The 13,516-nt window shown below is 33.0% G+C and overlaps 1 protein-coding gene across 2 annotated transcripts in view; it reads right to left on the bottom strand.

The window, feature by feature from the left end:
* Positions 1–13,516, bottom strand: part of LOC145276978 (tetraspanin-3-like) — a 59,869-nt gene that overhangs the window by 25,359 nt on the left and 20,994 nt on the right. The window contains exons 1-2 of one of the 2 annotated variants that reach the window (XM_080128545.1): positions 11,931–12,113; positions 5,374–5,565 (exon numbers count right to left, since the gene is read on the bottom strand). In XM_080128545.1, coding sequence (XP_079984671.1) covers positions 5,374–5,565; positions 11,931–12,002 — 264 coding nt within the window. In that variant the 5' untranslated portion in view covers positions 12,003–12,113. Of the gene's footprint in view, positions 1–5,373; positions 5,566–11,930; positions 12,114–13,516 lie in introns of those variants that run through there. The other variant, XM_080128546.1, reaches the window with a different exon arrangement.

Here is a 13,516-nt window from a genome sequence, read left to right as displayed (position 1 = left end):
CATTTAGTTTTCTTTCCAATCTTTTGGTGAGTGTCCAGGTTGTAGCACCGTAAACAAGGATAGACTACCACCGTCCTGAAGAACTGCCTTTTCAGTTTGTTGGTTAGTCCCGAAGTCCATACAGAATGCAACCCATCCAATGCGGGCCATGCTTTTGAGATGCGAATTTCGCTATCTCTCTCTGTGGAAACTATGTTGCTGCCCAGATAAGTAAACTCAGCGACTTCTTTCAGTATTGATCCAACCAGAGCCCTGATCTCTTTCACATTGAAAGTCATAAACTTTGTCTTCTCCGCATTAATGCGGAGACCAATGTCATTTGCAGACTTTTCTAGCTTATGTAACTGTTTGTGCATCAGCAGTGTTGTTCGCGAACAAAGCAATATAGTCTGCGTAATCTGCATCAGTTATGTGTGCTGATTGAGGACGTCTGTTTCTGGATTCATTTAGGATGAAGCCTAGCGTGTGTATATCAACCGAGGTGCAAAGTACAAAGTCAAGACAGACAATGAAAAGAAAAGGGGCAAGAGTATCTCCTTGTAGAGCCCCAGTGCGGATGTTGAAAAATTCAGTGTCCCCATCTGCCGACCTGACCATTGTTCAAGTGTGCTCATATAGCATCATGATAGCATTAATGACTTCATTTAGAATGCCAGATGCTTTTAATATGCTGGCCATTTTTCCTCTATGTACGGAGTCGAATGCTTTGGAGAAATCTATAAAGATCATGACTGCCTCAATGTTTTTGGATTTGACTCCTTCAATTAGTCTAACTATTTGACTAGTAGTAGAGCGATTCTTTCTAAATCCATTTTGGTTCTTCCTGAGCACTTCTTCAACCTTTGGTTGGATACGGTTGAGAAGCATGGCATTGTAAATTTTTGCTCGAATTGGAGTGAGTATTATTCTTCTGTAGTTGCTTGGTATGCTTAGGTCACCCTTCTTGGTGAAAGGAAGTATGCATCCTTCCCTCCATATATGAATAACTTTAACTGCATGAATTAAGGATGTCACTGAAGCAACCTATCTTCCATACTTCAGGAGGTATGTTATCTAAACCTGCAGCTTTACGATTCTTGGTCTTTAGTAAAGTTTCTCTATTGTAAAATCACCCTTCTCAATATGGAGTTCCTGTACAACAATCGGCTGAATTGGTTGGTCTGTCACTTCTGGTTCGTTTCAGAGTAGCTTTTCAAAATGTGCTCTCCATTTCAAACATACATTTTCCGGAGTGTTTGCCTTTAACTTAGCTTTGGCAGGTCGTTTGCGCCCAGATATCTCATTTACTACTTGCCAAGCCAGATATGATGGTTTGTTATCTGCTGCATTCTGGATTCAATCTATTTGTTCTTGAACATACTTCTGTTGTTCTGATAGGTACATCATACTAAGCTCTTGAAGCGCCTGCTTCCTTAATTTTGTATTCTGTTGAGTAGGGTATTTATGTTGCTTTTTGATTATGTCTTAACTTTTCTCGTTTCGATATTATTTTTTCATTTTCCCCACGGTACTTTTGGCTTTACCTTGGGCTTCAGAGGTATACACTTTGCTGCAATCTAACGAAGTGTTCATAGGTGGTTCCTGCTCTTGTGCTTGTAAAGCATCAAATCTGTTTCGCAGTTCGAATATGAATCTCTGATCTGATTGTCATGTGACAACGTTGACCAATTTTAGGGTTGTCTAGATGATTTTTTAGTTTTGCTCACTCGTAGACTTAACTTCAACTTAGAGGTTACAATCCTATGATTAATAGACACCATAGAAACTGCTTTAAGCTTCAGTTATGATAGCTATTGATCCACTTCTTATTCATAAAAAGATAGTCCAGTTGTGCCTTGTCTATTTGGGGATTGATGGGTCCAGAGCTTACCGGGCCTTTTCTGAAAACGGGTATTCATGCATTGTAAGTTGTTTTCAAGGAGAAAATTTAATAGATACTCTCCATTTCAGTTTGTTCCATCATGGAAAGATAACTTATGCTTGATGTCTTTACTATTGATAAAACTGATCTCAAGCACGTGGTACAGTGGGGGAAGAGGTGGCTGGTTACTTATCTAAAATCAAGCTCCTATCTTTACATTATCAACGCTCTGATCCCCATCTGGCATCAATTGAAATGGATGTCTTGTCTAGAGGAAGCTCCATGTTTTGATAAGCTTCTGGGCTTGACCTTTACTCCTGATATGAAATGGAACACATACATCAAGTCTATTGCCAAGGTCACTGGAAAAATGGTAGGATCCTTCTACCGCTCCAGAAGATATCTCACTGCTGATGCAATTCTCTATCTATATAAAAGCCAAGTAAGTCCAAGGATGGAGTACTGTTGCCACATCTGGGCAGGAGCTGCTTAAAAAAAAAAAAAAAAAAAAGAAAAGCCTATCCTGCCTTGACAGAGTACAAAATAGGTTTCATAGCTTAGTGGGGGATGCCCTTTTCTCTTCACTGCAACCTCTCCCACAGGAGAGATGTTGCGAGCCTGTCTTTGTTTTATCGTTACTTCCATGGTAAGTGCTCGTCTGAGCTCCAATCTGCCCCCCTCACCAATCTTTTACAAGGAGCGCCTGTCTAGCTGAAACCACTGTCAAAAATTTCCCCCACTCTTTATCTGTACCAAAACCAAAACGTAGATTCCATGAACAAAGCTTCTTTCTTAGAAGTGCACACCCGTGGAACTGTTCCGTCTGCCTGTTTCCCACCTGACTACAACCTGGGTGTCTTCAAGTCCAACATAAACAAATTCCTGATGAACCGTTCCCTTAAGTAAGACACTTATCAAATCTCAACACTAACGTACGGTACATGCAATAACCCTTATCCCTGAGTGGCTTCCGGGCCTTGATAAGCGGTGACCACCTTGTATAAAAACTTGTGTGCATGCAAAACCTGATAATGAATCATATCTATAAAATAACCAAAATATAGTCTGAAAAATGTATTTAAAACTGGTTTAAACATTAAAAATTAGTGTTTATTCTTATTGGTATAAGATTAGTATTTAAGATTTAAAATCAATTTTTTTTTTTGAATTGTTAAAACATTTTGCCTTTTTTTTTTTTTTTCAACTGCCTGTGATTATGAAGTGTTCTAAGACACCAAACTAAGTTTTGTTTTATACTTAACCGGTTATTTTTCACTTTCAAGGAAAAAATTGTAACCTGACTATATTCAAAATTATTTATGACCAACAATATATGGGCAACATCGGGACAATATCACTAAAAGGAAAAATTGTAAGAACCGTACAGAAAAAAATTTCATTAAGAAAATTATAATTTCTATGTGTTAGAACTGATAATCTTGATTGGTTGGGTATTTAAAGTTTTGGATGGTGATGGGAAGACTGGATGAAGTAGTAACAGCATAATAGTTGAGTGAAGTGTATGATGTAAATAAAGAGTGCAAGAAAGATTCAAAGACTAACATTAGATTTCACAAATGTGTCAACATTAGAATCAATATTTAAATTGAAAGCAGCAAGTTTATTCTTTCACTGTACTTTTAAAACAAGGGTTGGCAACCTATGGTCTGTGGGCCAGATATGACCTGCGAAGACATTTTGACCAGCCCGCAAGCCTGATTACCAATAACCATTTTAACATTAGAATCAAGACTTGACCAAAAGTTTTTAAAAGTCTGCCGTTATCTTCCTGATACACCCAACAGAATTTAAAAACTAAGACAAAAAAAAAACATTAAAAAAATTAAAACCCAACCATCTCCATTTCTGTATAAAAAAAAATTAAGTCAATTGAACCGACTGACAAGTGACAGACATTAAGCAGAGACAGCTTCACAGGAATAAGGTATTAATCTGCTGTCTATTTTTTCCTTCAGCAGCGCCTTCATCGCATACCCCTACCACACATACGTTGCCGCAATTTTTCAGTGGGTCATGTTTTTATCTTTTCAATTAGTTTCAAACATACACTTCATAATTTTATCCATTTCGCTTCAGGTGATTGTTCTCGTTTTGACATTCCTTGAGAAAAACTAATTTTTGTTAGGCATGGTTTAATTTTACATCTTGTTTTTCTGATTTCTCAATGTTTATTTTTATAATAAAATTAAATATTTATATTGACGGATGTTTGCACATGTAATTTTCCATTATATTTCATTAAAAAGGTCTTTGTCTGACCCGTGACCTGTCATAACATGATCTGTCCCACAGGATCAAATGAGCCGTCGACCCCCATTTTAAAATATCTATTTACTTTCACAATTGGTTAAGTAAATATGCATATATTTATGCATAATTCCTACACACAAATACGATGACTAATACCACTACCAAAGAGATCCTCATGCAAATTCCGACTCAACATTCATAGGCAACATGAATTGAAACAAATACATTTAAGATATTGGCAAGAAGGTGGGCTTTCCTCTGCTAAAAAACTCATCACACTTGACAGTATCCTGTACCTTTACAAAGTCACTATTCGAGTAATATCACAGCTTTTTGGCTGATGCATCTACCACTAGTCTTTTAGACATGGTCCAAGAAAGAGCACAAGACTTATTAGGTTAGATTATCAACCAAACTAACCTGTGTAGCATCGCTGGAATATTGTATCCCTGTGCCGATTTTACAAATACTTTAATGGAATGTACTTATAATCTTAGCAATTGTACACCCTCTATGTAAATACTCCAGACTAAGATAGCAAACAGCAAAATCCAACCCTTCCACTACACAGATTCCTAGATGCCAAAAAGCCTTCAATTCTAGTAGTTTTTCATAAACTGATACTTCAGAATTCCCTCATTTCCTCTACTGTACTAACTTGCAAAAATTTAAATGTAATGTGAACAGATTTCACAACTCAATTTTTACATATTGCCTCTGTAGATATGGCCTAAATAATATTCGCCTTACTTCCAAGTGACAATGTGCCTTGTTTAGAGGCAATTTTAAAAATAAGTACTAATGTTTAGCAAATGGATCAGAAATCATCTAGTCCATAATAAAAATTAAATTGTAAATATACATATAATTTTATGAAGATACTAGAATTAGAAATGAAATTACAAGTTAAATGGATTCCTTATTTACAAAAGAAAATTTAATTATTGCCGAATTCTATTAAGGGGAAGAATAAATAGCTTTATGAACAAACTCCTTTATGAACTTTGGAAGTGGTGAAGTAGCATCCAACAACTTTCATGCTATGTCTACTTTTTTTTTTCATTACGGATGTGAACAATTATGCAGTCTTGTGAATACTGGATAAAAAAAAAAAATTTTTTTAAATACTAACAATAAAAATCATACCAATTTACTGCCTTGAATTTTACATAAAAATTGACAATTTTTATACAAGCATATTTTTTTTGTAACTAATTGAAAATTAAAAATCATTTACTTACAGCTGCTAAAAGCCAGCGATTCTCCTTGCCTGCTGCAATTATACCTACAACACCGACAATGAATAGTACAATGCCAACACCAATAAGGATACTGGCTGGGATGAGAGTGATGTTGGCTGTAGTTAATTGGTCAAAGTGATGATAGGTTTTGAAAATCCAGGCTCCTCCATAAAATAGGATTGCTGCAGCAGTCTGAAAAATTAGAAACAAAATATTGATTTTTAAAATCTAAAATTTGAAAATTCTTAATATTCATTGGAATAATTTTGAAAATTTCTAAAAGAAAGTTATGATATATGAGCAAAATTATGCTCACTTTCATTTTTACTAGTAATACATATACAGAGTGGAACGATAAAATTGTTGCCCTAGAAAAGATGACACGATTCCAAAAAAAAAAAAAAAAAAAAAAAAACAGGTTATCTATTAGTTGGCCAATCATGTACGAATCCCAAGAGTGATAGGATCCTTCTATCATGTTCAACGAGCAAGATCAGAGATACGCCACTGTACAACTCATGCTTTCTACCGATCCAAGTTATGACAACAGGACCACTGCCAGCACCTTCAAAATGCAAACCCGGACAGTTCAATGCTTGAGGGCAGAGTTCAAAGTTTCTGGCCACGGTTATAGTCTTCGGTGTGGTTTCATGTGAGGGCCACATCATGCCACCTCACATCTTCAAAGTCTGCTTGAAAGTCAACAAAGTGTATCTAGATGTAGCATTACAAGCGTATGCTGTATTTTCATGGACATCGGCAATATTACATACCTAATGTGCTTCAACAAGTCATCTTTTATTTGTCGGTTAATTTTTAAAAGAATTACATTGCTGGGCAAATAGAATAAGCATTCCAATGATGTTTATTTTTTTTTTATGCATTCAATGTTTTTATGCTCCAAGTTAAAAATGAGAAAAAAAAAAAAAAAAAAAAAAAAAAAAATGATGACAGCAAAAGGGAAACTTTTTCCATGTTTACATTTCATACATTACATTTGGATACATATGCGCGGGGTTAAATTTGATTGGATATGGCTGAAATTTTGCAGGCTATATAAGCATAGAAGTCCATCTCTAGTGGATTTTGATTTATATTTTTATGACCACAGGAAACAAAGTTACGACCGAGTAAAGTTGACAAAAAATATTTCAAAATTGAAAAGAAATCTGTATATATCATCCCATTTTCATATATAAGTGAACTTGTCTACATTTTCCTAGGCAATAACTATCAATTTTCAGTCTACAGACTCGAAATTTGATATACAGAGTACTGAGATTTGGGAAAATCTTTATAATCCGTTTTCGGACAGAAATTTGGCTGTTAAGGGGGTCAAAGTTCAACGATTTGACCTTTGAGAACTCTACCAAACTCCTCTGCCAATTTTTGGTCTAAACACTTAAAATTTTAGATATAGGTTCCTTGTGCATGAATCTAACTTAATTTGAGCCCAAAACAATAAAATGTTAAGGGGGTCATAATAGGGGGTCAAAGTTAAAAAAATTGACCGCTTTTTTTTGCTCAACATACACATCCAAACACCCAGGCAACGCTAGGCTGAAATTCTAGTAGGGAATAGTTTCAGAATTATTTTTATATATAATATGTAAATATTTGATAATTATTAATTGTGCAGAAATTTCTTTAAAATGTTATCTTTTATAGAAATTCAAATCCGTTTAGGGAAAACGGCTTGCTATGCGCTCAGATGACTTAAAACAACACTTTCTGCTTCAAAACGAAAGCGGAAAAAATCAGTTTCGTTTTTTAGTTTGTCAATTTCAAAAAATTATTTAAGTTATCAAATTTGATTTCCAAACAATACTATTTTGTAGTTTTTAACGCTTTTAGTACTAAAAAGTTAAGTGTTAAAAACAAAATGGACTAAGTACATGCGTTTCTGTTATTGTAAAAAAAAAAAAAAAAAAAAAAAAAAATTATATAAATAAAAAGGTATTTGTGCACTTATGCTACCATACTGAAATAACGTTATTTAGAAACCCATTCTTAACATGGGGAAGGAAGGGTGTTTTAACTATTCTGTACTTTCACCTAAAAATTAAAACATATCGTGAAACTTGAATTTTAACTAATTGTCAAAACCATTTTTTCGAATTTGTAAGACAAACCCATTTTTTTTTTTTTTTTTTTTTTTTTTTTTTTTTTTAAATGGAGATATCAAATAATTAGGCAGTCCGATAAAGAATTTCATTGTGATGCATTGTAAATTTTTTTTACTTTTTGTTTCCACCATAACATTTTTTCTTAAAAGAAAAAAAAAAACCTTAAGGTTTTCCAGTATGCTGAAAACGAATATCGCATTTAAGTTTTCTGCAAATAAGTAGCTTTCCGGATATTAAGCAATGTCATTTTTTATGTTATTGCTCATGGCCATCTTGGTACGTGCATTTGCACATAGTTTCTCAGGGGGTTGCGCTCATACGTACCAAGATGGCCACCAACAATTACATAAGAAATGACATTGCTTAATATCCGAAAAACTACTTATTTGCAGAAAATTTAAATGCGATATTCATTTTCAGCATACCCTAAAACCTATAAAAGTAATCAATTTAAAGGTTAAGGTGGAAACAAGGTAAAAAATTACCATTTTATTTCTTTCTTTACATAGTTGAATTTTCAGTAAAACAACTGAATAGAAATGACGAAAATGACCAACTGGTGAATATGTAGTTGTTGCTTATCAGGATTCCTGGTATCCTGGTACTGTGAAAGTTACATCAAGGATTCATGCAGAGTACGATTTATAGTTGCATCTCAGAAAATAGGGGTATATTTTGGGCCAGATAGAGAGGATTACAAAATTGAAAGTTGAACTGGTCCCAAAATGGTCAACTATGAGAATTTCCATCTTTTACAGAAATCCAAAATCTATGAAAAATTTTCGGGGTTTGTATTACTGTACACAGATTCGAAAAAGTTGTCAAAAAACAAATATATAACAAATAAATGTTATCAAAGGCAAGATAAGTTACTTTTCTACCAAACTGGATATAATTTTCATGTTTTTATTCAATGTAACATGTTTATTCAACTCGAAAAACATGCAGTATTTACCGATGTATTGGAAAATTCAAAATGGTGGCCGACTCTCTTAAACACGGTAAGTTCGGGAAATGGTGTTATAAATAATAAACTAGACAAAATACTGTTAGAAATTCGCTCAATATATATTACCGTGACATAGGTTAACATATATTCAGTGTTTTTTTTAATAGTATTTTGTCTAGTTTATTATTCATAACACCTTTTCCCGAACTTACCGTGTTTAAGAGAGAGTCGGCTGCCATTTTGAATTGTCCAATACATCGGTAAACACTGCATGTTTTTCGAGCTGAATAAATATGTTACATTGAATAAAAACAAAAAATATATCCAGTTTGGTAGAAAAGTAACTTATCTTGCCTTTGATAACATTTGTTATATATTTGTTTTTTGACAACTTTTTCGAATCTATGTGTACAGTAATACAACCCCAATTTTTGATTTATATCCGAGATAAATTCATATCTACTTAATTTTTTTTTTTTCTTTGAGGGGAGTAGTAAATACTGGCCATGAATGCTCTTTAGGCATTCTATGGCTACACCCCAGACTAAGCTCTCCTTTGGTGAGGAGGCAGGAAAATGCCTATTCTCAATAAAGCTATATTTAAATACGACTATAATACTTAGTTTTGTTCATGAATAGATACCCACTGTATGATACCATGCAACAGTTTAAAAAAATAAAATTTTTTTAAAAAAACTGAAATTTGTACATCTTAATTTATAATTTATAGCTTATGGTAAAGAGATACATCAGATTTGACTGCATAATCAGAAAGAGCACACAATTTTACATAAGAGTGCCAAATTCCATGAGAATAGCTTGGAAATTAAATGGTAGTGAAATTACCAAATTTCTTGAAATGTTGAGGTTCGTAATTTAGGCCACTTTTTCTAAAGAAAGCGTCCACAGAAAAGCCTAAATTTTGGCACTTAAAATTCTCATAACTTTTGAACTACTGATGATATTTGCATAATTCAAATGGTTTCAAGCATCTTTTACATAGCCCTTTCCATGCACGTTGATAAAATAAATTTAAAAATCAACTTGTAATGCTACTAGATGTTCTGAAGAGTGTAGATCCCCTCATGTAATTAGGTTGCCACTGGCAGACCCTGGTGTGACAGCAGGATTGCACCAGCCCAAAAGTCCAGAGATCCAGGTTTCAGAAGGAGTGCTACGACTTTGTACCCTTCTCTCATTGCCCCCCCCCTCCTCCTGGACTACTTCATTTGGTCATATGTCAAGAACATTTCCAACGTGACCTCCCACAACACCAAAGCCAGCCTGATTGCTACTATCTATTGAGCTCCCGCCTGCACTTGTGGAAAAGGCATGCTCCCAGTTTTGGACCCCTATCAAAGTGGTGATCGAAGCTAAAGACTGCTACATAGAATAGATGTCAGCTCTACTATAATCATGTTACCTGAATTGATTTTTTCAATAAGTTTTAAAATAAAGCTGTAGTGTTGTTTTCTTTAAGGTGACGAATTTATTCCACCCTGTATATATATGAAACATGCTACCCAACGTATGAGAGAATGCTTGGGTAAGTGGTACAACAATAAATAAAAATATCTGGTAGATTTGTCTGACAAACATACTATATTGCTCCCTCTCAAAAGGAGGAGGTAATGCCTTTGCAGATAGTATCATGACATCAAAACATACACTATCCCAACTTTCAAATGGAAATATAGAAATTCAATAATTTTGGCTTCAGCCATCACATCTGCATTAGTAATACATGTATATATTTCTAGAATAATCAAGTGCTTACAAGTTTTAGTGAGGTTTATGGTGGTGGGGGGGGGCTCTTTAGAGAAAAAAGAAAAAAGAAAAATCGAATTTCATTAAAACCAATGGTATATACTGAATTGTCATGACGAAATTGGTAACATCCAAAAATTACAAAAACAATAAGTAGAAAATTATTAATGACAGTTTTCGAAATAAATTGCACATTATAAACAGTGCAAGTCAAGGGAAGTAACTGCAGTCGTTCTTGTTACAATTAATGGTGGATTTCAAATAATGAATTGTTTCATGTAATAATATTTAACTGCAACATAACTAATATTGCTTTTAGTTAAAATCAACACAAGTAGATTGTTTTAAATGAAAACATTTGACTTCAGCACAAAAGTTTAATGCAAGAATATCAGGAATTTATTACTAAATAAGAATTCAAATGCAATGAATTGAAATTTAAAAAAAAATATGCATTTGGATTATTCAAATCCTCATTGTTATATTCACATCTCAATCAATGCAAACCAACTTTTAAGATGCATCTTTTCACATTTGTGAAAAAAAAATTAAACTTTAGAATCTTAACTAACTCTGGAACCTATATGGAATTTCAAACTTAATTCATATTTAATACACAAGGGTGGATTGTCTTTATTCCATCAACCATGACCAGGTAGAAATGCTTATTTTTATGCTTCAAAAATTCTAAAATGCACCTAGTTTATATATAGCTAATGTTGCAAATAACTGTACAGAATCTTTAGTTTTATTCAGTCCGATAATGAAAGAAAATAGCACCTTTGATAAAGACCGGATAAAAATATGCGTCATTCTAAAAGAAATCAATGATACAACTTATGTTTAACAAAGTTTTACAGAAATTAAAGTGAATTTTTTAAAACTGTTTGTTTACAGAATTTCTAAGGCATACTTTGCATGAAGGTTTTTTCGGGAGGGGGGGGGGTCAAGATAAATTTATAAAAATTACAGAAAAGTAGTTTTAGCAGTAAAATAAGACTAGGAAATGAAAGGACAAGAATCACCAAGAAATATTTGAAAATGAAATGAGATATAACAGATTGAGAAAAAAAAAATGTCCAAACTGTACTAATTCAACTTGTTAGTTGAAATCTAAAATTTATAATTTGCAGAAATCAATCTGTCAGTAGACCAGTGTCCGAAGGCACGGATCACAAGACATTTTGTACATTGTCATCAGCCCTCCATTAACCAAGCCACATATTCCAAAATGGTAACGTATCTAAGAACAGAACAGAGTCAAAGTTGCTCAAGTTTGGTAAACTCATGGAACTCAGCATCAATGTGGATATAGCTGTATATAAAATTTATAAAAAGTTGTTCTGGGAATTTAAAACGCTTTAAAAATAATAAAAATTTTAATTTTATTTAATTTTTTTTTTTTTTTTTTTTTTTTTTAAATCACAGTAAGTTTATAAAAGCTGAAACACTCCCATGAAATATCTTTGCATAAGAATAATTTAGTTGCAATTCAGGAAAAAAAAAAAAAAAAAAAGGACTATGAAAAGCTAAGAGGTTCTTATTGGACATAATGCACATTATAGTAAAATATTCATTAATCAATACAAAGTACAAACTTGCATTCTAAAAATAAAAGTACAATCTATTTTAAGATGATTTTAAAGTCAACGAATATTAGAATGGAAATAAGTGCATTATATAGGAATTAGCACAAGATAAAAATAAAAAATTACCATTTCTTCCAAGACATGTTGGCAGATTATTTCTTGAAGTGGCTTGGAATTCAGTGGGCCACGTGTGGCCATTCTATACGGCAAGACATTAATATTGGAGCCTGAAAACCTGTAGCAACATCGTAATGCTCGATAAGAGACTTAGATCATCTGCCTGTAGCAGCAGAGAATGTATATACACCCGAGAGAAGTTGGGAAGAAGAGATCAGGGTAGATATTGATTTGTGTCACATGGGCAGCACAATGCAGCAAAAGAAAGGGGGGAAAAAAAAAGTGCCATATATGATGGCAAACACAAGGAGAGAATAGGTGAAAACACAAATGACAAGAAAACTGTCAAGATGAGGAATATATATATATATATAAAAACAAGACATTTTAAGTTATCAGATGCCATTAGTTTGGTCATTTAAAATTTGGAATAGTTTATAAAAAAAAAATAAAAATAAAAATTAAATATATCTCGCATGTATCAATAAATGCAGTATGAGTAATTGATCTAAATATTTTGATTCTCATCCAAGCAGAAATAGAAGCAACTTGTCTGATAGCCAGATAAGGATTCACTATAAAAATGTCAACATTAGCAGACGCAGTCTATTACAAAGCTCAGAAAAATACAAGACCACATTCACTCTTCTGTTAAACAAGCACTTTCGTCTAGACACGGAATTACTTTTTCCTACTTGTAATGATGTTCAAATAAAGTTTGGGACAACCGGGTGCCGGCAATTCTGTGGTGTTAATATAAAAAGTTAATTCTTAGTAATGCAGAGTATAAAGATAAAATTTTATCCCTTATATTTCTTGACTCCTAGCAATATGCAACTCCAATTAGATATTTTTCTAATCTGGGAAAATATAGTGAATGAACATAACACCGATCTCCAAAGGAGATAACGACAGGATGACGAATGAACATTAAGCAAAATACAAAAAATGTCAGAGAATGATAAATACAATACCCACCACTCAAAAAAAAAATGTAATACCTGGGAGAATTAGCACCCACCCCACCCAAAAAAAGGGTAATTTTTTGGAATGACGGTCTTATGAGATCTGATACTACACGATTAAAATAAAATTAAAGTTTGTTTTTTTTTTACTAAAAATGAATAGTCATAACTTTTTATAGTTCTTTGTTTTGTTTTTTTTACTCAGATCAGTCTAGTGCAATATCTGTTCACAGCATCATGGTGACAATGTTTTACTGTTGTAAAATAAAAAAAATAAATAAATAATTGTATATAAGTATAACAATGCAAATTACAGACGTATATTACAGAATAATTTATTAGAAACTTAAATTAGCAATACCAAAAGCCGTTTATGGATGGTTGAAATATGTGTGTGTAGTTTGTAAACTCATGTCAAAGCGTAAGCCGTTAATTTAAAGGGAGAAAAAAAACTTTTGCATTTGTTAATTTAGATAAAGCTTCATTGAATCATAAGATTTTTTTCTTCTCCATAAGAATAAGGTTATAAAAATTTAAAAACTAAATGTATTATTTCAATCAGAATATTTCTATCAAAACAAGCGGTAAAAAAAAAAAAAAAAAAAAAAAAAAATCAAAGCCGGTTTCTAA

Source organism: Euprymna scolopes, chromosome 5, assembly GCF_053919585.1.
Source record: "Euprymna scolopes isolate OS-2025 chromosome 5, ASM5391958v1, whole genome shotgun sequence".
Taxonomy (NCBI): Eukaryota; Metazoa; Mollusca; class Cephalopoda; order Sepiida; family Sepiolidae; genus Euprymna; species Euprymna scolopes.
The sequence above is the reverse complement of the archived record's forward strand: the minus strand, read 5'-3'. Positions and strand labels throughout refer to the sequence as shown.